This window comes from Giraffa tippelskirchi, chromosome 1, assembly GCF_054371585.1.
Source record: "Giraffa tippelskirchi isolate mGirTip1 chromosome 1, T2T-mGirTip1v1.2.pri, whole genome shotgun sequence".
Classification (NCBI taxonomy): Eukaryota; Metazoa; Chordata; class Mammalia; order Artiodactyla; family Giraffidae; genus Giraffa; species Giraffa tippelskirchi.
The window spans coordinates 26,746,677-26,771,291 of NC_137275.1; the positions used below are offsets into that span (position 1 = coordinate 26,746,677).

At 37.7% G+C, this 24,615-nt stretch overlaps 1 protein-coding gene across 7 annotated transcripts in view; it reads right to left on the minus strand.

Annotated features, from left to right (window-relative positions):
- Positions 1–24,615, minus strand: part of MTHFD2L (methylenetetrahydrofolate dehydrogenase (NADP+ dependent) 2 like) — a 143,523-nt gene that overhangs the window by 89,087 nt on the left and 29,821 nt on the right. For all 7 annotated transcript variants that reach the window (XM_081586756.1, XM_081586757.1, XM_081586754.1 and 4 more), the window contains 2 exons: positions 10,299–10,451; positions 8,996–9,103 (listed from right to left, as the gene is read on the minus strand). In XM_081586756.1, coding sequence (XP_081442882.1) covers positions 8,996–9,103; positions 10,299–10,451 — 261 coding nt within the window. The remainder of the gene's footprint in view (positions 1–8,995; positions 9,104–10,298; positions 10,452–24,615) is intronic.

The following is a 24,615-nucleotide window of genomic DNA, read 5'->3' on the forward strand; positions in this document are numbered from 1 at the left end:
CTTACTGTTTTCATTGTTTCCCCATCTATTTGCCATTAAGTGATTGGACTGGATGCCATGATCTTAGTTTTCTGAATGCTGAGTTTTAAGCCAACTTTTTCACTCTCCTCTCTCATGTTCATCAAGAGGCTCTTTAGTTCCTCTTCACTTTCTGCCATAAGGGTGGTGTCATCTGCATACCTGAAGTTATTGATCTTTCTCCCGGCAATCTTGATACCAGCTTGCACTTTATCCAGCCTGGCATTTCCCATGATGTACTCTGCATATAAGTTAAATAAGCAGGGTGACAACATACAGCCTTGACATACTCCTTTCTCGATTTGGAACCAGTCTGTTGCTCATGTCTAGTTCTCACTGTTGCTTCTTGACCTGCATACAGGTTTCTCAGGAGGCAGGTTAGGTGGTCTGGTATTCCCATCTCTTGAAGAATTTTCCAGTTTGTTGTGATCCACACAGTCAAAGGCTTTGGCATAGTCAATAAAGCAGAAGTAGATGTTTTTCTGGAACTCTCTTGCTTTTTCGATGATCCAACGAATGTTGGCAATTTGATCTCTGGTTCCTCTGCCTTTTCTAAATGCAGCTTGGACATCTGGAAGTTCACGGTTCACATACTGTTGAAGCCTGAGTTGGAGAATTTTGTGCATTACTTTAGTAGCGTGTGAGATGAGTGCAATTGTGCGGTAGTTTGAACATTCTTTGGCATTGCCTTTCTTCAGGATTGGAATGAAGCTGACCTTTTCCAGTCTTGTGGCCACTGCTGAGTTTTCCAAATTTGCTGACATATTGAGTGCAGCACTTTCACAGCATCATCTTTTAGGATTTGAAGTAGCTGAACTGGAATTCTATCACCTCCACTAGCTTTGTTTGTAGTGATGTTTCCTAAGGCCCACTTGACTTCGCATTCCAGGATGTATATAAATATACATATATAGATTTATATTGTTTTAGAGGGGAAAAAAATAACTTCCAGGGTCAAATACCAAAGACTTTTACTCTCTCAGTGTTTCACAGTGCTCACTATATTAAAGGCTATATTATATGACTAACTATATTTACAGTCAAGATATATGTTTGATTTTGTTTAACCCAGATTTCCCAGATTTGACTAATTTTTGTCCCTTCAAAAAAAAATTAACCAGCAACCAGTGTCAGTCGCTCAGTTGTGTCTGACTCTTTGTGACCCCACGGACTGTAGCCTTGCCAGGCTCCTCAGTCAGTACAATTCTCCAGGCAAGAATACTGGAGTGGGTTGCCAGGGGATCTTCCCAGGGATCGAAACCAGGTCTGCTGCAAACCCATTTAAAATATTTTTTTTTCTTTAGGTAAGAAATGGATTTATTTAGAGAGAAACACACTCCGTAGGCAGAGTGTGGGCCACCTCAGGAGGTAAGAGCCCCCAAAATATGGGATGGCAAGTTTATATGGGCTGAATAATTTCATAGGCAGATGAGTGGGAAGATTATTCCAACTCAGTATTATTTCAATTATTATTCTAATTATTCCCCAATTATTTAAGTATTCCCTGATTATTTTGGGGAAAGGGACAGGGATTTCCAGGAATTGGGCCATTGCCCACGTTTTGGCCTTTCATGGTTAGCCTCAGAACCATTTAAAATCTTGTGGTACATCAGGGCTTCTAAGACTACAGTATATGAATATTTTATAGCATAAACTATAGTTTATGAATAGACTACAGTTTATGAATAGTTTAAGACTACAGTTTATGAAATAAAAGGTTTTATTAAACCCTTTGTGATACTCATGGTCTACAAATAAAGTGATCTTTTCATTCATTTATTGAACAAAGAATTTTTGGAGAAATATTGTGCTATTAATAGATTCTGGAAATAAAATGGGAAGATAAAGAAATCTGGTTTTTGCTCTTGTGGAGTTAACAGTCCAGTAAGTATGATGAACATTAATCAATAATGACACAAATAAATTATAATTACAAACTGATAAATGTTGTGAAGGAAAAGTTCTTGAGTGTGTCTATAGAGCTGTGTGTGAGAAAGTAGGAGAGATTTTCAGAGAGGCCTGTTTGAGGAAGTTCTATCTGATGTTCTTACTTTATACATATAATAACTGCATGGAATTGAGTTGATTTTTTAAAAAGTCATCAAATCATCAATTACCATTATGGTATGAATTATTTATTTTGTATAGAGTGAACTTTTTTTCTAGATAGTTTAGAAATTTTTAATAACTTTAAGTAGTATATATTTTTGTTTTTGTCCCTGAGGTGGGATTTTTTTAGTCTGAAATGCAGAGTAGTGACAAAAGGTAGACTATTAAAAACATTCTATTGCAATAGTAACAGAAGATAGACATAAATAGGTATAACCTTCATGCAGAACTATAGTTAGAAATCATCCATTCCTTAAGCTTTTATTATAGAAAGCTCTTCTCTTTTGCAGCATTTTGCACAATTATGATTAATCATTCACACCTGATTGTTTAGTGATTGTCTTTCCTACTGAACTGTGAGCTCAAGAATATGATTCATTCACCATCATATTCCGCATACTTAGTGAGAAAGAAATCAGCCCCTCTGTAAGAAGGCAGTATTACATGTCAGCAGCATGAGAAAAAAAAAAGTCTAAACAAAATGATAAATTTTATGTTTTACTGGAAAAATGTTGTGACCTCTTTCAATTAATGCTGTCGATAACAACTCCCTTCTCTTCCCAGTACACTTAGGTCTCCTCCTCCTCCTGATGGTCATGAGGCATTCTCCTCTCCTATGATCTGATTCTTGGGGGAAAGGGAGTCATAAGTTATGCTTATATATAAATGTCTATAATGTTAAAATATGAAGGAGTTAGCGTGTAGTATGCACCTAGCTACTTCTCTCCCTCCTCCTCACTATACAGGGAATTTTTTTCCCCTCAATAAATAGCAATATTTTATTTTAAATCCCTAGCCTGCAGTCTTATTTTCTATAATACAGGCTCATGTTGTTGTTCAGTCACTAAGTTGTGTTTGACTGGGATCCTGTGGACTCCAGCATGTCATGCTCCCCTGTCCTTCACTGTCTCTCGGAGTTTGCTCAAGCTCATGTCCATTGAGTCGGTAATGCTATCTAACCACTTCATCCTCTGCTGCCTTCTTCTCCTTTTGCCTTCAATCTTTCACAGCATCAGGGTCCTTTCCAATGAGCTGCATCTTTTCCGATGATGTGAAGGCATCAGGTGGCCAAAGTATTGAAGCTTTGGCTTCAGCGTCAGTCCTTCCAATGAGTATTCAGGGTTGATTTCCGTTAGGATTGACTGGTTTGATCTCCTTGCAGGCCAAGGGACTCTCAAGAATCTTCTCCAGCATCACAATTCAAAAGTATCAATTCTTTGGTGCTCACAGGAGACACGAATTGATTCACTGACTAGCTGCATTATTACATGGCAATCTCAGTGCTAAATTTCAGAGATAGAAAAAGCCCAAGACAAAATATTTGTCATTAAGCAGCTCATGTTTACTATGCATGTGTAGAAAAGGGGAATAGGTAGACAACCAAGACGTAACAGAATTAGTATTGTGATGGCAGCATAGATAACCTTTAAGAGTTAGATTTGGTGCACATCATGAAAGATGGGCGGAAGGTGAGAGGAAAGCAGGTGAGGGATGAGAAGCAGCATTCCCTGCATAGGGAACAGGGTATGCAATGGAAAGGTGGCTTGGAAGAGGTGGTGTGTTTGGGGAATAATATGTAGTTCTATGAAGCTTCAGCAGAAGGTACCAAAGGGAACTTGATGGGAGAAATGGCTGAAAAGGCTGATGAAGCAGAACACAACATCCTTACAAGTCACACTTTGAACTATTGGGCTTATAAACATTGGAAAAGGAATGCTTTGTGCTGCTAATTAAACAAATGCCTGGTGCTCTGAGGTTACGATGAAAGAGAGAAAAATCAAAGGGAAAGAAAAGGATTTGAACTTCATTTTATTTTTTATATAGTGTTAAGTGTTAATTTCAACAGTGTAACTAATAGTTCCAGTTGCCCGATGTGAGGATATGTGGTATTTTTCCAAGTACTGTGCTTTCCAGATACTAGCTGGCTGAATTTCAGATACTCTGAAAATGAAACAGTACTCCTACTATTCAAACACAGAAAATGAGACTGCAACAAGCATTTGTTCTTTGCTATTGCTTTCCACTAAGCAAACTCAAAACTATAATTCAGTGAAGTCGACTCAACACAGAGGCATCACAAGACATAATATCCCCAATATCTTACCATGAGTACTTCTACCTTAGGAACAGTAGGATGGGAGGAATAAAGACTATATGCCTGGTGTCCCCCTGCCCCTGTTTGACAATGGTTCATTCCACAGAGGCAGTGAAAGTCCACCTCACTCCCCTGGCAACAAGACCAAGAATCTCAGTCTCGTGACTGAGACTTTGTGATTGTTTTGCGTGACTGCTCTCCCAGGCATTCCTTTTTGGCTCCTCTCTTTGAAACTGGAGGGCACCTGGCCCAACCTAGCACTGGGCTGAGCTTACTCACACATAGCGCTCATATCACATTGCACTGTCTGGAACATCCACTCCTGTATTACCACCTGACGGCCCCTCCTGTAGGTGAGAGGTAATGCTTCCAAGGTGGCAAAAATGTTCATTTTTCACAACTGGAGCCAATTTTCACAAAGGCAAGGCATTCCACTGACAAAATATCTTGAGGATTTTCCATTTAGATAGGATGTCCCTTGAATTAAAAAAAAAAATGTGCCTGTTACATAGAAGGTGAAGCAGATGGGCAGCTTGAGTGCAAAAGCTGAATATCAATGAGGAAGCCGAGCTTTAAGAAAACATGGTGTCCTGAAGGTGCAATCTTTCATCTTCTGGAGACAGGGGTCTGTGTGCTCAGTTGCTTCAGTCGTGTCCGACTGTTTGCAAGCCCATGGACTGTAGCCCTCCAGGCTCCTCTGTCCATGGGATTCTCCAGGCAAGAATACTAGAGTGGGTAGCCACTGTCTTCTCCAGGGGATCTTCCCAATCCAGGGATCAAATCCAGGTTTCTTATGTCTCCTGCACTGGCAGGCAGGTTCTTTACCACTAGTGCTACCCAAGTCTTTTTCAACACTCTACCACGCCCCACCCTAGTGTTTCAATGAGAATATGTACTGAACGCATACTGCACCAGCGAAACCAAGAATAACCCTGGGTCCATAGGACTCTAAGCAAAATCTTCCATAATGCTCTTTTTAAAAATCCCAGCATTAATGCCACTGCTATAGTACCACAACCTCACCATATGTCTTCTAGTGTGATTATCTTTGGCTTTAAAACACAAATGAATCATTAGGGCTTGAATCTTTTCTGGCAAAGAAATACAGCGTGAGCTGATGCTCAGCATTGTGAATGTCATCAGAACAAGGTCTATAGATAGGAATTTGCCCAATTAATCCTCCTTCATTATCTCTACTAGCTAACAATGCACAGCAGTCACTCCACATAATCACTGCTCTAACAGACACGGACATTTGAAATATTAACTTTCCCACAGATTCCAGATTTTCAGTGAGCAGCTCTCAACAATTCATTATACTAATCATATATGTCACCATACTCCTATTAAATGTGCATGAGATTAAACACCACCCATGTGAATTGACCAATATCATTTATAATATATTACCTTCTAGATACTGCAATTATAAACGGCACCTAAGTGCCACTATAATAAATACAAATTTAACCACCTGGCATGTAAGTAACCAGTACTATATCTAATTCTGCTTTTATTCAATTTTTAACATGTATTCAAGTGAACATATCTTGCAAAACAAAGTTCAGAATATTTATAAAGTTAATGTGTTTTATGACATAGAAAAATCTACTTTTAAATTGCATGAAGAGGAGGGAAATTGACTTTCTTAGACTTAGGTATTTTGTAGACAAATAATTCAAAATTGAAATTTATCAAGAAATTAGCACACAATATGTTAATATCTATATGAAAAAGTACAATATAAAGTATAATTTGGAATATTATAAGTCATATTTCTAATAGTTTATAAACTTTATAAATTATACATTTATGTAAATTATTACAACAAAGATTAGATTTCATCTAAATAAAAGCAAACAGAAAACCCACCCCAAATAGAAAATAAAATTTCAAATGAAGGTTAAAAATTCATCATTAACCTTGGATTATGTTACTCTAAACTTTTTCATCTGTATGGCTACAGATTATTGCCTTAAGCATAATAATAGAAATAATAGTAATAGCCATGGTTCACATGTACCACGGGCTTACTTAACTTACTGTCTCAGGTACTGTGAGTAGTGCTTCACATTCAAATCTAATTCAGTTTTTACGATAACCCAGCAAAAAAGATACAAATGAGGGAAGTGGAGGCTTACATAGATTAAATGACTTGTCCAAGGATACAGGGCTTCATGGGAGAGAGGTCTGACTTCAAAACTATTCTCCTAACCAGACAGTCAGCACCCAGCCTCCAGCTCTGTACACCATTTCCTTGAATGGCCTTGGGTAAGTTACTGAAGTTTCTAAAGTTCATTTCCTTTAGCTGCAAAATGTGAATATGAATATATTCCAGAATTATTGAGAACAAAACAGGATAGTTCATGAGAAAGTGTTGAGCAAATAATGAAGTTGCATAATGTTGCTTGATATGTTACTGATGAAATAATATAACAATATGTTGAAAATGAAGAAAAACCTGCCAAGTGACTCTTGGTCAAAATCTTCCAACAAAAATGGTATACTTAGGTAAATCTTTCTGGTTATTTTACCTTCCTTAACAGAAACTATTAAATAAAGGAAAATATGAATCAATATCATTATTACATCCTAAGAGACACATAGATGAGCACTAACAGACTATGCTAGAAGTAAATAATTAAGCTAGAGATGCATCTACATCATCTCCATCTCTTTGTAGGCTACCATCTACAAAGTTCATACTACCAGATTTGGTCTTTTGAACAGCTCTTCAAAACTAAGACTTTTAAAATAATTAATTAATTAACTTTTGGCTGCACTGGGTCTTCCTTGCTGCTCAGGCTTTCTCTAGTTGTGGTAAGCAGGGGCTACTCTTTGTTGTGGTTTTTCTTTTTGCAGAGCACAGGCTCTAGGCGCGCAGGCTCAGTAATTGTGGGGCACAGGTTTAGTTGCTCCAGGGTACAAGGAATCTTCCTAGACCAGGGATAGAACCCATGTCCCCTACATTGGCAGGTGAATTCTTAACCACTGGACCACCGGGGAAATCCAAAACTAAGGCTTTTTAAAGTTACTTTGAGTCACTATCAGGCCCAAGATAACTTTGATCCTCATACACATTTTGATCTGGTAATATTTAAGTCCTTAATCCCAGGAATGAAAAACAATATTTAACTCTCGTAATTCATCCCTTTGCATAAGTGATATGTTATCATTGGGCTTGTTTTTCCATTGGGCTTCACAGTTTAAAAAAATATTTCACATGCATTATGTAAACCAAGGTCATAAAATTAATATAGTTGACCCTTGAACAATGTGGAGGTTTAGAACACCCACCCTCTGTGCAGTTGAGAATCCACCTATAACTTTATAGTCAGCCACTGTATTCATGGTTCCATATTCACTGATTCAACTAACCACAGATTGTATAGTACTGTAGTATGTAAATATTTAGTGAAAAAAATGTAAATGGACTTGTGCAGTTCAAACCTGTGCTATTCAAGAGTCAACTGTATTTGAAAATGTTATAGCATGAAACTGGAATTCACCAAGGTTAATAATGGCAAAAAAAAAAAATCTTATATCCATGCATTGGTGATGTGTTTTAGTGAGATGGTGTACATGGGTATACAGATATCTATCAACATGTGATATTTATGCATCTAGTATGTATCTAGCCTTTCCACCTTTCTTTTTTTAATATTTTAATTTTTTATTTTTAATTGGAGGATAATTGCTTTACAGTGTTGTGTTGGTTTCTACTGTACAGCAATGTGAATCAGCAGTAAGTATACATATATTTCCTCCTTCTTGAGCCTCTCTAGCACCCATCCCCATCTCACCCCTCTAGGTCGTCACAGAGCACAAGGTGAGCTCCCTGTGCTACACAGCAACTTCCCACTGATTATCTATTTTACACATGTAGTATATATATTGAAATGCTACTCTCTCAATTTGTCCTAGTCTTTCCTTCCCCCGCTGTGTCCACAAGTGTCCTCTACATCTGCATCTATATTCCTGCCCTGCCAGTAGGTTCATTAGTATTATTTTTCTAAATTCCATATATATATGTGTTAATGTATGATATGTGTTTTTCTCTTTCTGACTTCACTCTGCATAATGGCTCTAGGTTTATCCACCTCACTAGAACTGACTAAATGCATTCTTTTTTATGGCTAGTAATATTTCATTGTATATATGTACCACAACTTCTTTATCCATTCATCTGTGGATAGACATCTAGGTTGCTTCCATGTCCTAGCTATTGTAAATAGTGTTGCAATGAACATTGGGGTATATGTGTCTTTTTTAATTGTGGTTTTCTCAGGCTATATGCTCAGGAGTGGGATTGTTGGGTCACATGTTAGTTTTATTCCTCGGTTTTTAAGGAATCTCCATACGATTCTCCATAATCTCTTATGTTTAAGGATATGAATGAAGTACATATAGCCAAAAGAAAAAATAGGAACAAAGGGACCACTTATTTTTAGCAATTCTTTTATATATTATCAAGGCACTCATGCCATTAGATGGAGTAGGAAGTGGCAACCCACTCTAGCATTCTTGCCTGGAAAATTCCTTGGACACAGGAGCCCAGCAGGCTACAGTCCATGGGGTCACAAAGAATCAGATATGACCGATCAACTGAGCATGCATGCACACGTCATTAGATGAAGAATAAGGGAAACCTTTATTTGCATTAAGCCCACAAATATGCTAAATCACATTTCCAAACACATTTTTATTTGAAGAGCTTAGGAAGTAAGAAGATTGTATTAATAAGAGTGCATAGAATCTCCAAGTGGCACCTACCTCCTGGCCGTTCGTGTTCTCCATCTGTGTGTAAGAGCATGGCAATGGGCATCCCTACATTCTTGGATCTTCCAGCCACAACCACATTTTTTCCAAATGTTTCAATTCCTTAAAACACAGAGTTTGATTTAAATGAAGAATAAACAACAAGAAGCAAAGTAATCATCTGAACAGCCAACTGAAATATTCTTTAAAAACCTCTAATTAAATTTGAATTATTTTGTGAAATGTCTGTAATGTTCCAACATTCATTATTTAGAAATATTTCTTTTTATACTTTTTGGTTTGTCACTTTCCCTCTCATTATGCCCTCCTTAAAAAAAAAAAAAATCACAAACATTTTCAAGTTGTCATTAAATTATTTTAAACATTAAAATTCACATGAAGAGGTAGAAGTGTGAAGACTTAAAATATATTAACTATTAATCATAAAACAGGCAAAGTACAACAATGTCAAGATTAACTGGCAACCAAACTTTGAGCAAATCTAGGACAAAATGAAGTGGGGAAAAAGTATTTTTCATAACATTTATGCAGTTTACTTCGAGAGAAGCACTAAATGTATGGATTTAGAAAGATCTGAAAAGTAAAGCTTACAGATTTCATACACTTAACCTCCTTGGGGCATAGCTTCTTCATAAGTAAAAAGAAAAAATTAGAATTAAAATTTTATAACTATTAAAATTCTACGAATATAATTCTAGGATCTGCTTTCCCTTGAAAGTTCTCTTTCTCAGTTAGAAAAGAACAGACTGGGATGAGGAGATGCTGCCAGAAACGTAAGTCACAGTGATGGAGGCAGGGGAACCATCACCTGCCTGCTCGAGGGTTTTTGAGAGCATGATTTTATTTAGAGGACAATTCAAGGGCAAGTGTCTACAATGAAAACCTAGGTCATTAGAGATGGCTCAAATGTTCAGCACATTTTGTTTTTAAAGGCAAGGAAAATAACATATTTTGAAAAATGTATATCAAAATACCTTAAGTTTATAGTTTTAAAGTAGGGAGATAAATCTATTATTTGGAAAATGCACTCCCTGAAAGCTGAAACAGCAGTTAATTGTAATCTGGTACCAGGTCTTCTTTTATCTTATTTCAGATTATTCTTCGATTTCTATAAATCTATTCCTGTAGATTTATCTATTCCTGTAGATTGAAGTTTAATGGCTTATCTTCTTTCACCCTTTCCATCAAGGCAATTCCTGTAGATTGAAGCTTAATGGCTTAGCTTCTTTTGCCCTTTCCATCAAGGCAATGCACAAATGCTCATGTGGCACTTAGCACCTCTGTCCCATAGACCAACCTGTTCTTCTGATAATTTCCCAAACAGCACTAGCAGTGGCAGGTATGAGGGAATGCTGATCAAGACATAGTCTTCCAATGTTAATAATATGAAATCCATCTACATCTTTTTCAGGGGCTATTCCATTGCAGACTGTCCGCTCATCCACATGGTCTGGAAGTAAATAAAATTGATTTAATTTTACAATTGTTATTTATTTGGAAGTCTGAAAAATTGTATCCAAAGGCCTTCAGACAGATCACTTATGGTTCAGCTTTAGTTAAGATATACAATCATTACTCTATTCCTTTTCTTGCCATGAAAATATTAAGTCAAAGTGCTCTTGACCAATAGCTGTAATTAACTTCTGTAAGAGTATATGCAGGTACAGAACCAGAAGTGACTAGCCTGGTAAAAAGGAAAAATTTGTAAAATAAAACAATACCAATGAGATCTGGGAATGGTCAGATGATAAAGCTCTGCTGCATAAGTTTGCATATTTAAAGCTATGTTTTTCCGATACAAAACATTTCCATGAACAGGCTTCTATTGAATATCGCTAGCATTATAGGTTAAAAGGGCTATTAGTGTTAAAAATAGCTGTAACATTATTAATGCCTAGCTTCCTTCTAAATGACATAAAAGAAAAGCAAATAAAACACACACACACACACACACATTCCCCTGAAGCATTATTAAACTGAAATCCAAAATATTATTATGGTTTCCTTTATGAAGGGAAAAGAACATAACTTGAGTAATGAATTAACCAAATAAAATATGAAATGCCAATCATCTCATTTTGAAAAGTAGGCTCTTAATATTATTCTGTATGGTGTAGCTTAGGTTATCCTAAACCCAACAATTAACACACATGCCTAAAATACTAAAATAAAGGTGTATTTTCTATATAAAAGTTTATTTATGCATTATACAATGAATGCCACTTATACATAATTTTTTAAACATTATCCATGCCTAAGTTCTAATTGTTTTCAGAGAGCCATGCTTTGTGTCTTTTATCTTTTGTATCCTAAAAGAGACACTATTGCTATCTTACTTTAAATAGCTCCAATTTGCCATTATTAGACTGCCAAAGTCCTTTACATATGTAAAAGTCACAATGACTCATATTCAAGTAGAAATTGGGTCTCAAGAATTCTTTCCAATGACTAGTTTGTCACTTTCATTATTGTATTCATTCTATAATGTCCTAGCAGAGTAAGACTCCATGTATTTTCTCTGAAGATAGAAGATGATTATTCGGGTTCTAGCAAAACTTTTTTAAAAATTAAATACTTGAGGACAATATTTACTATTTGAGGACAAAAACAGTGGTTCCTTTTAAACTGGATGGTGGTGATGATGATGATGATGGAGATGATACATTTCTAGACACCTACTCATGCAGAAGCTTCACACCATGAATATTTCTTAAAAGAAAATCAAAAGTTTTGTAAATAAAAAAAGAAATAACTGTAATTGAACTCTCCATTATGAGCTATGACTTAAATTAGTTTATTTCCAAGTTCAAAATTGGCTACAGTATGCTGCTGCTGCTGCTGCTAAGGAGCTTCAGTCGTGTCCGACTCTGTGCGACCCCATAGACGGCAGCCCACCAGGCTCCCCCGTCCCTGGGATTCTCCAGGCAAGAACACTGGAGTGGGTTGCCATTTCCTTCTCCAATGCATGGAAGTGAAAAGTGAAAGTAAAGTCGCTCAGTCGTGTCCGACTCTTAGCGACCCCATGGACTGCAGCCTACCAGGCTCCTCTGTCCATGGGATTTTCCAGGCAAGAGCACTGGAGTGGGGTGCCATTGCCTTCTCCTGGCTACGGTATATATGGGCCAATAATATATGAATTGGAGCTTCCATGGTGGCTCAGCAGCAAAGAATCCATCTGCTAATACAAGAGATATGGATTTGATCCTTGAGTGAGGAAGATCCCCTGGAGAAGGAAATGGTAACTCACTCCAGTATTCTTGCCTGGGAAATCCCCTGGACAGAGGAGCCTGGTGGGCTACAGTCCACGGGGCCGCAGAGTTAGACACAACTTTGCAACTAAACAACAACAACAAATGTATATATGATTGAAAGAATTCAACAAAGGCTCTTTGTAGATTTTGAGAGCCATCCTCTTATCAAGTAAGTCTGAACTATATTGAATTTAGCTGTCTACTGGTCTGTGCTGCTTTATTCACTAAAAATTACCTGTTGTAGTGAATAATACATCTCACACAATAGGTGAAATGCTCAGGGAAAATGTAAGCATCTGAAAATTTGGGGACAAGCACTAGAAACTGGCAATTACAGACCTGTTCTCTCTTGTGCTTCTTAAACTTTTAACTCAGATCATCATTCCTGAACAATTCTGCCTAAATTAAATTTTGTTTAAAAGCCAGGTATGTGGACATATAAAAGTTGTGATGTAGAGAACACATGAAAACTGATTTTTAGTGTGGTTATTATTTAATCTAAAGGGAAAAGCCTATGTGAGTAGATTAAAAATTGTCAAGATCATAAAAATAAAAAAGAAAGAAATTCATGGAGTTCTATGTAACTCTACATAATCTCAGCAGTAAATTATATCTCACCTACATCCTTTACCAGAAAACATGTAACTTTTATTATGTAATCTACAATATATGAAAATAATATGAGTTAATATATCTCATATTCAAATAATGCTTTCTAATGTTCATGTTACCATTATATAGATTTCCCCTTTGGTCTTCATAGTTACCGGGAATGAAGGTAGAAAAGATATTATCCTCATTTTAAAAATAAAGCTCAAAATTTTGAGACTTAGCCAATCTCAAACTACTACTGAGAGGAAAGTCCAGAAATCAAATCCCCATCTCTTTGCACTAAAACGAGCTTTTCTTTCTGTGTTAGATACAAATCATAAATATCAATCATCTTAAATAACAGTCATAAATTAATAGGAGAAAGGGTCCCTATCCCTTCTAATCAAGACATTGGATAATTCTAAAATATCCCAAGGAAGGCAGTGTTTCTTCTTATTGTTATTGTTCAGTCATTCAATCAGGAGACTGTAACTCCATGGACTGCAGCACATTAGGCTTCCCTGTTCGTCACCAACTCCTGGAGCCTGCTCAAACTCATGTCCATTGAGTTGGTGATGCCATCCAACCATCTTATCCTCTGCTGTCCCCTTCTCCTCTTGCCCTCAATCTTTCCCAACATTGGATATTTTCTAATAAGTCGGCTCTTTGAATCAGGTGGCCAAAGTACTGGAGCCTAAGCTTCAGCATCAGTCCTTCCAATGAATATTTAGGACTGATTTCCTTTAGGATTAACTGGTGTGATATCCTTGCAGTCCAAGGGACTCTCCAGAGGCTTCTCCAACACCACAGTTCAAAAGCATCAATTCTTCAGCACTCAGCCTTCTTTATGGTCCAACTCTCACAACCATATATGACTATTGGAAAACTCATAGCTTTTATTATATGGACATTTGTTGGCAAAGTAGTGTCTCTGCTTTTTAATACACTGTCTAGGTTTTTCATTGCTTTTCTTCCAAGGAGCAAGTATCTTTTAATTTCAAGGCTACAGTCACCATCTGCAGTGATTTTGGAGCCCAAGAAAATAAAGTCTGTCACTGTTCACATTGTTTCCCCATCTATTTGCCATGAAGTGATGGGACCATATGCCATGATCTTAGTTTTCTGAATGTTGAGTTTTAAGCCAGCTTTTTCACTCTCCTCTTTCACCTTCATCAACAGGCTCATTAGTTCCTCTTTCCTTTGTTTCTTCTAGAACTCCACAGACAACAGTACTCTTGAATTAACTAACATCTTCCTGGTGGCTCAGACAGTAAAGAATCTGCCTGCAATGCAGGAGACCCAGGTTCGATCCCTGGATTGGGAAGATGCCCTGGAGAAGGAAATGGCAACTCACTCTAGTCTTCTTGCCCAGAGAATCCCATGGACAAAGGATCCTGGTGGGCCACAATCCCTGGGGTCGCAGAGTAGGACATGACTGAGCAACTAACATGTATCTTAACACATGCACAAAAGCATCAAACATTTTACAGCAAATACTACCTTTTGTTAAATGAGTAATAGAAATAAATATATTTCATGATTTTGACTGACTGCTACTGAAAGTCCCCTGATGTCTCATCCCTGTGGCCCATGACTTGAAAAGAAGAAACAATCACAAGACTCAGTAGCATTCATTTTTTTCCTAATGGTTATAAAACATTTTTGATTCATAGAATACACTGGCAAACAACTAACCAGTTAATATCTTATACAAATGAATGGGAAAACTGGCATTATTCACTTTGTATGTGTTTTTCCTACCTATTTAATAATATGAAAAGTCATTAAATCATGCCAGGAAAAAAAGTCTTCAGTTAAATTCATAATACCACAATAGAACAGCTCAGAGAATGTCCTTGTGGACCATGCTTTAGAAATACAACACTGAATATATATTTCTGTGATTTATTTATAATATGTTTAATTGCCTTTGGACAAGGAACAACAACAAAAAGGAAACAGACAAATTACTGGCTTATTTTCCATCCAAGGATTTTCACCTTACTGTTTAAAAGTACTTCTTTCCACTTTCCCAATGCCTGTTGGAAAAGGACAAGCTCATTAGTACAGCAAATATATTCTTTAGCTTGATTATGTCTTTTGTCCTGTATTTTCCTCCCTCCATATACTTCATCCCTTTTCCTACCATTATTATCACACATTTTTACCTCAGGTCATACCAATCTGTGTCCCATTGCCAAGCCCTCAGCATTAATGTTTGCATTTCTGTATTCTTGTGCAGGATTATTCTTCCATTAGTAATTTCTTCCTCCCTATTCTTTCACATCCTATTTATTCTTCAATATATTGATCCGTTACTACCTACTTCCTCATCACAAAGTGAAATGAGACTTTGTTCTCCTCTGGTCTCCACAGAAATATACTATCAAAAGGACTTACCTCATTAGTTCAGTTAGATGATCACATTAGTTATTTAAGTATCTCTCTTAGTTAGGACTTTGTCTTGGAGGGCACAGTTCAGGTAGTTAGTTCAGTCACTCAGTCGTGTCTGACTCTTCCTGACTCCATGGACTGCAGCATGCCAGGCCACCTTGTCCATCACCAACTCCCAGAATTTACTCAAACTCATATCCATTGAGTCGGTGATGCCAACCAACCATCTCATCCTCTGTCGTTCCCTTCTCCTGCCTTCAATCTTTCTCAGCATCAGGGTCTTTTCCAGTGAGTCAGTTCTTCACATCAGGTGGCCAAAAAGTACTGGAGTTTCAGCTTCAGCATCAGTCCTTCCAATGAATATTCAGGACTGATTTCCTTTCCGATGGACTGGTTGGATCTCCTTGCAGCCCAAAGAACTCTGAAGAGTCTTCTCCAACACCACAGTTCAAAAGCATCAATTCTTCAGCACTCAATTTCTTTTATAGACCAGCTCTCATATCCACACATGACTACTGGAAAAACCATAGCTTTGACTAGATGAACCTTTGTCGGCAAAGTAATGTCTCTGGTTTTTAATATGCTGTTCAGGTTGGTCATAACTTTTCTTCCAAGGAACAAGTATCTTTTAATTTCATGGCTGCAAGTCACCATCTGCAGTGATTTTGGAGCCCCCAGATATAAAGTCTTTAACTGTTTCCATTGTTTCCCCATCTATTTGCCATGAAGTGATGGAACCAGATGCCATGATCTTAGTTTTCTGAATGTTGAGCTTTAAGCCAACTTTTTGACTCTCCTCTTTCACTTTCATCAAGAGGCTGTTTAGCTCTTCGCTTTCTGCCATAAGGGTGGTGTCATCTGCATATCTGAGGTTATTGATATTTCTCCTAGCAATCTTGATTCCAACTTGTGCTTCATCCAGCCCAGAATTTCCCATGATGTACTCTGCATATAAGTTAAATAAGCAGGGTGAAAAAATACAGCCTTGATGTACTCCTTTCCCGATTTGGAACCAGTCTGTCGTTCCATGTCCAGTTCTAACCATTGCTTCCTGACTTGCGTACAGATTTCTCAGGAGGCAGGTCAGGGGGTCTGGTATTCCCATCTCTTTCAGAATTTCCCACAGTTTATTGTGATCCACACAGTCAAAGGCTTTGGCATAGCCAATAAAGCAGAAATAGATGTTTTTCTGGAACTCTCTTGCTTTTTTGATGATCCAGGGGATGTTGGCCACTTGATCTTGGTTCCACTGCCTTTTCTAAAACCAGCTTGAACACCTGGAAGTTCACAGTTCACATGCTGTTGAAGCCTGGCTTGGAGAATTTTGAGCATTACTTTGCTAGGCTGTGAGGTGAGTGCAATTGTGCAGTAGTTCAAGCATTCTTTGGCATTGACTTTCTTTGGGATTGGAATGAAAGCTGACCTTTTCCAGTCCTGTGGCCACTGCTGAGTTTTCCAGATTTGCTGGCATATTGAGTGCAGCACTTTTACAGCATCATCTGTTAGGATTTGAAATAGCTCAACTGGAATTCCATCACCTCCACTAGCTTTGTTCGTAGTGATGCTTCCTAAGGCTCACTTGACTTTGCATTCCAGGATGTTGGCTCTAGGTGAGTGATCACACCATCGTGATTATCTGGGCCATTAAGATCTCTTTTGTATAATTCTTCTGTGTATTCTTGCCACCTCTTCTTAACATCTTCTGCTTCTATTAGGTCCATACCGTTTCTGTCCTTTATTGTGCCCATCTTTGCATGAAATGTTCCCTTGGTATCTCTAATTTTCTTGAAGAGATGTCTAATCTTTCCCATTCTATTGTTTTCCTCTATTTCTTTGCATTGATCACTGAGGAAGGCTTTCTTATCTTTCCTTGCTATTTTTTAGAACTCTGCATTCAAACGGGTATAGCTTTCCTTTTCTCCTTTGCCTTTTGCTTCTCTTCTTTTCACAGCTATTTGTAAGGCCTCCTCAGACAACTATTTTGCCTTTTTGCATTTCTTTTTCTTGGAGATGGTCTTGATCCCTGTCTCCTGTACAATGTCATGAACCTCCATCCATAGTTCTTCAGGCACTCTATCGGATCTGATCCCTTGAATCTATTTCTCACTTCCACTGTATAATCATAAGGGATTTGATTTAGGTCATACCTGTATGGTATTAAACTGATTTACTCATAGATTTCTCAGTTGATGGTAATTCTATCCTTCTGTGTTATACAGAAATCATGCTTACTTGCTAGAAAAATCTGAAGTCATTCTGAACACTTTCTTTCACATGGAATATCTAATCAACTGAAAAATTTATTGGTTCTTCCTTCACATCACATATAGCACTTCACTGGTCTCACCATGTCTATTCTGGTTCAAGAAGCCATTATTTCTCCTGTGAATTCTTGTAACAGCTAATTCTCTAGTTAATTGTTTCTATATTTGCATCCTTATAATCTGTTCTCAAAATAGCAGAGGTTTTATTTTTGAAATGCATGTCTGATCACACCACTCTTCTCCTCAAAACCCTGCTCTTCTTGCTATTCCTCTAACATATCAGGCATCTCCTAGCTTGGTTATCACTCCTCTGTCTGCCTGGAGGCTTTACCAAAAAAATTGTCAATTTGGCTAAATCCTTCTCTTTTTTCAAATCTTTGTTTAAATTCTACATTCTCTGTAAGACTATTCTGACCACATTATTTCAACATTCATGTCTAATAATGTTGGAGTTGTTTATATTAGACCAAATTTCTCAGGGAAAACAACTATAAACATTGGAAAAATATATTAAAAAAGAACTATCAAAGATGTATTGTACAGTACAGAAAATAAAGCCAATATTTTGTAATAACTGTCAATGAAACATAAAATTTTTAAACATTTTTAAAAACCACAGCTCTCTGAAAACACTGGAGAGTTACTTGAAACCGATTTGGAAGAGAATGGACATCTGAAAGCAATGTTATTGGAAGAGTTTCCCATTTGGGATGTTTTTCTAGACAGAATTTGGATAAAAGTCTGTGGTCTTTCTTGCTTAAGGAATCAAAGGACAAAGTTTGGGGCTACTACAGAAGCTGGAAATTGAAGAAACATATCCAGGAAAAGATAAAACCACAGAGGGGAGAGTCAAATTGTGTCTATAATTTCTTCCCCAAACTCTGACTGATCCCTGAACAATACACACAAGAGGCAAACACACAGAAGCCCATCTGATGCTAAGAGAACTGAACAGAATGCATCTGTGGCTCACCAAGGGCAACGCAAAGCCTGAAGTCCTCAATGTGACAGGCATTCACACACAAACAAACTTTTACAGCAAACATTATACTTAATAATGAAATATAGATTCTTTCCCCAAGATCAGAAGGTGGCAAAAGTGTCTACACCCACATTTCTATTCAGTATTTTATTGGAGATCTTAGCTGGTGTAATAAGAGAAGGAAAATTAAAAAAAGAAGTCTAAAGATCAGAAAGGAGGATGTTAAACTCTCACCACAGATGGTTGTTTATGCAGAATATTCTAAAGAATATACATGACAACAAAAGAACAAGTAAAATGAATTTAGCAAGATCACAGAATATAAAGTCAATATCCAGAAAAATAAATTGCATTTCTGTATACAAGAAACAACTAAAATATGAAATTTTAAAAATTCAGTTTATAATAACTCAGATCAGAAAATACTTAGGAATAAATTTTAAAATTTGGGGTATGATTTTTATAATGAAAACTACACAATGTTGCTGAGAGATGACCTAAATAAATAGAAGGTGTACTGTATTCAGGAGTCCTGGTGGCTCAGATGGTAAAGAATCTGCCTGCAATGCAGGAGACTCAGATTCCATTCCTGGGTCAGGAAGATGCCCTGGAGAAGGGAATGGCTACCCACTTAAAGGTTGGAAGATTCAATAATACTAAGATGTCAATTCTTCCAATTTGATCTACAGATTCAACATAATCTCAAACACAATCCTGTGAGGTTTTTTTTGTAGAAGTCGACAAACTGATTCTAAAATTTATATGGCTATGCAAAGGACTTAGAACATCCAAAGAAATCTTAAAAATGAACAAAAAGGACTTAGGATACCTGACTTTAAGACTTGCTACAAAGCTACAATAATCAGCAGAGTGGGGCTGGTATGAAAGTGAAAGTGTTAGTCACTCAGTCGTGTCCAGCTCTCTTTGACCCCACGAACTGTAGCCCACCAGGCTCCTCTGTCCATAGGATTTTCCAGGCAAGAATACCAGAGTGGGTAGCTGGTGTAGGGATAGACAAATAGATCAATGGAACAGAATAGACAGCCCAACTTTAGACAAACACTTACACAGTCATTTGACTATTTACGAAGTTGCCAAAAGCAATTTAATGGGAAAGGGAAAGCATTTTCAACAAATAACACTTGAATAATTTGACAGTCATATAGGAAAAACAACAACAACAACAACAAAGAGACAGAATCCTTACTTCATTCTGTGCAGAAAATTTGCCATATCAAAATGTGTCTCCTTGACATGAGATTACGTTTTATCTTCCTCTTCAAATTCTTCAGCTGCCTAAAGAATTTAGATAAAGGACTTGCTCCCAGAACAGAGGTACAGAGGTATCACCAGAAATATCTGCAAAGAATATGGGCTAGGAGTGCTGGGGGAACTCTAGGCAGGGCCTAGAAATCAGAGTCCACTCTGTGTCCCATTGTCTCTGCGTAGCCCAGCAAACATTTGCTTACTAAACATTTGCTTTTCTGTCTTCAGGTGAATTGCCTTCCTCTCCTTTGAAGTCCCAAACCTAACTGCCAAGAGACATGGGGGAATGTAAGAAAACATGCATGTTCGGAGTACTTTATTTGTCTGCCACAGAAAAAAAACAGATCTAAACTAGGGGTTGACAGAATTAAAGTAATGTCAGAAGACATGGGCTGGGAAAGGCTCTCTGAGCCAGTGGCATTTAAGCTAAGATCTGAAAGCTGGAAAAGAACTCAGCTCTGGTACGTTTGATAGCCAATGTAGTTAATAGATCAGAGGCTCAATAAAGTCCAGTTCAAGTAATAAAATGTGCATTATCCTAACATGTCCTCTGTATAATAAATACTCCAAAATAAAAATATAACATCCCAAATACCCTCCGAACATCCTGATCCTCTTTACCATGCTCTACTTTTTCTTTTTTCCCATAGCATATCAACTTCTAAAAAAAATACAGTATTTACTTATTATGTTTATTTTTTATTGTCTATCTCCCCTACCACTCCACAAAGGTAGAAATTTCTGTCCTTTTTTTCCACTGATGTATTCCTAACACGAATAACAGTGCCTGGAAATTTGTTAAATAAATAACTACAACTACCTTTGATTTATAAATGAAGATACTGAGACAAATGAGTGGTAAACTGGAAACAATTAGAATAGACTACCACAAGGAAAAGGTGCCTGATTTTCCTGCCATCTCTGATCTCCATCTTTTACAAATACAATGAAAAAAAATCAAAAGTAGCTTTAACTAAAATCTTGATTTGTCAATAGCTGCATCTACATTATTAGATATTTGGCATTTTTACACCCTCCAATGTAAATTTAATGTGTAAAAGATTCATGTTTCTTTGTTTTTCATTTATTTCTTCCTTTCAGGACTTGAAAAATAAGAAATCTCAGGTAAAGCTTTATGAAGGTATGTTAAAGTCCACACTCTGAACAAGTACAGACAAGACCCTGGAAATTCATTCATTTATTCACTCAACAAATATTTATAGATTTACAATATTGAAATGATTAGAACATGTGCCTAGTACTGCTCTAAAGTGAGAAGTGAAAGTGTTAGTCTCTCAGTCATGTCGGACTCTTTGCAACCCCATGGACTGTAGCCTGCCAGACTCCTCTGTCCATGGAATTCTCCAGGCAAGAATACTGAAGTGGGTTGCTATGCCCTTCTCCAGGGGATCTTCCCAGCCCAGGGATCAAACTGGGTCTCCTGCATTGTGGGCAGATTCTTTACCAACTGAGCCACCAGGGAAGCCCAGCACTGTTCTAAGGGTTTAGAATATATAAGTGAACCAAACAAACAAAACTCTTATCCTCTGGAGCTCACATTTTAGTCAATCATTTAGCTGTAGCCTCTTGATGAGCTGGGCTTCCCTAGTGGCAGCTCAGCTGGTAAAGAATCTGCCTGTAAAGCGGGAGATCCGGGTTTGATCCCTGGGTCAGGAAGATCCCCTGAAGAAGGAAATGGCAACCCACTCCAGTATTCTGGCCTGGAGATTACATGGACAGAGGAGCCCGGTGGGGTTGCAGTCCATGGGATCGCAAAGGGTCTGACATGACAGAGTGACTAACACACTTTCACACTCTTGATGAGTTAATTATTTTCTCGGAGTAAATAATGTTTTGGAAGCTGTGTTCACGGTTCTCAAACCAAGACATAATATTATTTAAGTTACACCCTCTGGGTTCTACGTCAATGTTTCAAGACACAAAATACGTATCAGGTGCTTACCTCTTGCCCAGTATCATTTAAGAATTGTTTCATCATAAAGCAGTGAGAAGACAAAAAGGCAATGGGAAGTGACTCCAGTCTCACTGTATTACTCCACCCCTAAATCTGAGAAGACAGAAGAACTTGGAGGCGGAGTGGATGCCCAGAAAGGGGTGGATCTGGCTCTCCACCCTTTCTTAGCCTCTTTCTCCTATAGAAACTACACAGACATTCCTAGGCAGGCTGACTTCACAGACTCTTTAAAAAGTTAATGAAGTGGGAATCTACACATCACGCAAAGGTTTGACCTTTATGTTTCTCGAGTGATGTGAAGAGTAGATGGAGATCCAAAGAGTGCATTTTTCTTCAGAAGTGGTGTTGAAGACACCCTGGTTTTCTAAACCCTTGGATTTCTAGACTATATACACAGTGACTTCTGTCAAATACATGGTACTGAACTTGAAGCTATGTCTTTTTCATAGAGGAAACAGTCTGATAACCAAGCGTATCTATTCTAATGAACTTCTTTAACACAAAAGGGAAAAGAAGAGATACTGTGTTTCAGGGACTTCCTTGCAAAGTTTTCAAGGACAGTGCGTCTCAAATTGTTTTCTAACCACCCCTTTTCCCTAGTGACTATCACAGAATCATATATAGATTGGATTCTAGGTAAATATTTTTTTGAACTGGAAAAAGAACAAAGAGGGTCTGAGAGCAATCATTTAAACACTTCTCTTTAAAGAATTCTACAAAGAAATATCCAGACGTTTCAAAGGGTCTTTTGATTTTGGTAAATTCCTTATCAAAGCTGAAAGCACTCAAAAATAGTTAAGGACAATATGACAGAGGAAAGAGAAAAATATGAAAAAAAGAAGCAATGACTGTTGTTCTAAGAAATTCCAGATTGTGAAGATACTTTGAGAAGTAAATAATCTCAAGTTATATGATATAGTCTGTTTATGATAGCAACTGCTCAAAAAGACTTAATTATATAGATCTGAGGGACTAAAATAACTCTTGGGATGGTTTCCATTTGGAAAGAAATAGGAAGAAACACATATGGCTACAGGGACCAACCAATCCCACTGATACATAAAGCACATCAAAGTGATATACTCAGCTTTCTCTATAAACCATTAAACAAAACACACACACACACACACAAAACACTGCTTGCTTAATGCTGCCATCATGTGGTTATCATGAGCCAGAGCAGGAGAATTTTCCATTTTGTTCCCCGGTGCTGTGCTGTGCCTAGTCGTTGAGTCATCTCTGACTCTGCAACCCCATGGACTCAGTCCATTAGCCTCCTCTGTCCGTGGGGATTCTCCAGGCAAGAATACTGAAGTGGGTTGCCATGCCTTCCTCCAGGGGATCTTTCCAACCCAGGGATCGAACCCAGGTCTCCCTCATTGCAGGCAGATTCTTTACCAGCTGAGCTACCAGGGAAGCCCTTTGTTCCCCTACCTGCCCCTCATACAAATTCTCTGAAGAAAGTTTTACCTATAAGAAAAATTTTTTAAGTAGATAAGTGATTTGCAGGGATGGCTTTGTTTCTTGGGCTTCCCTTGTGACTCAGCTGGTAAAGAATTCGCCTGCAATTAGGGAGAACTGGGTTTGATCCTTGGGTTGGGAAGATCCCCTGGAGAAGGGAAAGCTTACCCACTCCAGTATTCTGGCCTAGAGAATTCCATAGACTGTATAATCCATGGGGTCACAAAGAGTCGGACACGAATGAGCGACTTGTTTCACTTTCACTTGTTTCTATGTTAACACTAAATCATGTCAGGAAGGATTTGAACAAAGTATTGTTTAAAATCTGGCCCTTTTTCTTTGCATAAACCTTAAATGCATAAATTTTTGAATGACTTGTGACACAATATCAATATTGGTCCAAGAATAATCCAGTTTTAAATAATTAACTAGTTATGTTCATAGTAAGCTGGCATATGCAAATTTGCCACCCCAAACAAAAGTTATGGACTTGACAAAATCTATATTTAATCATGTATTTCATCCATTAACCCACCCCATTTCCTGCTCCAACCTTAGGTAAACTTCATCCTGCATCCTGTTCTTATCATTCCCTTGACTTCCTCTCCATAAGAGTTCTATTGCATCCATTTGTATTCCTAATAGATTTGTTTTTTTAAATAATTTTATTTAAGAATATTTGAATATAGTAGACCGCATATATTTAAAGTACACTATTGATAGGCTTTCACATATGTATATACTTGTAAAACCATTACCACAATCAAGATGATGAACATATATACCACTCTGGAAAGTTTCTACAGGCCCCTTTTCCTCATCCTGTTCTCTCTCCCTTTCCTGTCCCATAACCTTCAACTACTTTGTAAACACTTGCTATGGGCTGAACTGTGTCCCCTCAAAATTCATGTATTGAATCCCTGACCCTTAATGTAAATGATATGTAATTAGGTTTATATGAAGTCATCAGAGTGGGGCCCTCATGATGGGATTAATGCCCTTATAAGAAGAGATGTCAGCTTCTGGTTCAAGATGGTAGAGTACAAGGATGTGAGCTCATCTCCTCCTGCAAGAGCACCAAAATCCTAACTAGCTGTTGAACAACCATCAACAGGAGGATGCTGGAACCCACCAAGAAAAGATGTCCCACATCCAAAGACAAAGAAGCCACAGTAAGATGCTAGGAGGGGGACGATCACGATAAAAAATATTCCCACATCTGCTGGCAGGGGGATGACCCACAAACTGAAGAACAATAATACCAAAGAAGTTCTCCCACTGTTGCAAAGGTTATGAACCCCACCCAGGGGTTCCAACCCAGCCTGGGGATCCAACAAAGGGACTGGGAATCCCCAGGGATCTGAATCTGATCTTCCTGACCCAGGGATTAAATCTGCGTCTCTTGTGGTTTCTGCATCGGCAGGCAGATA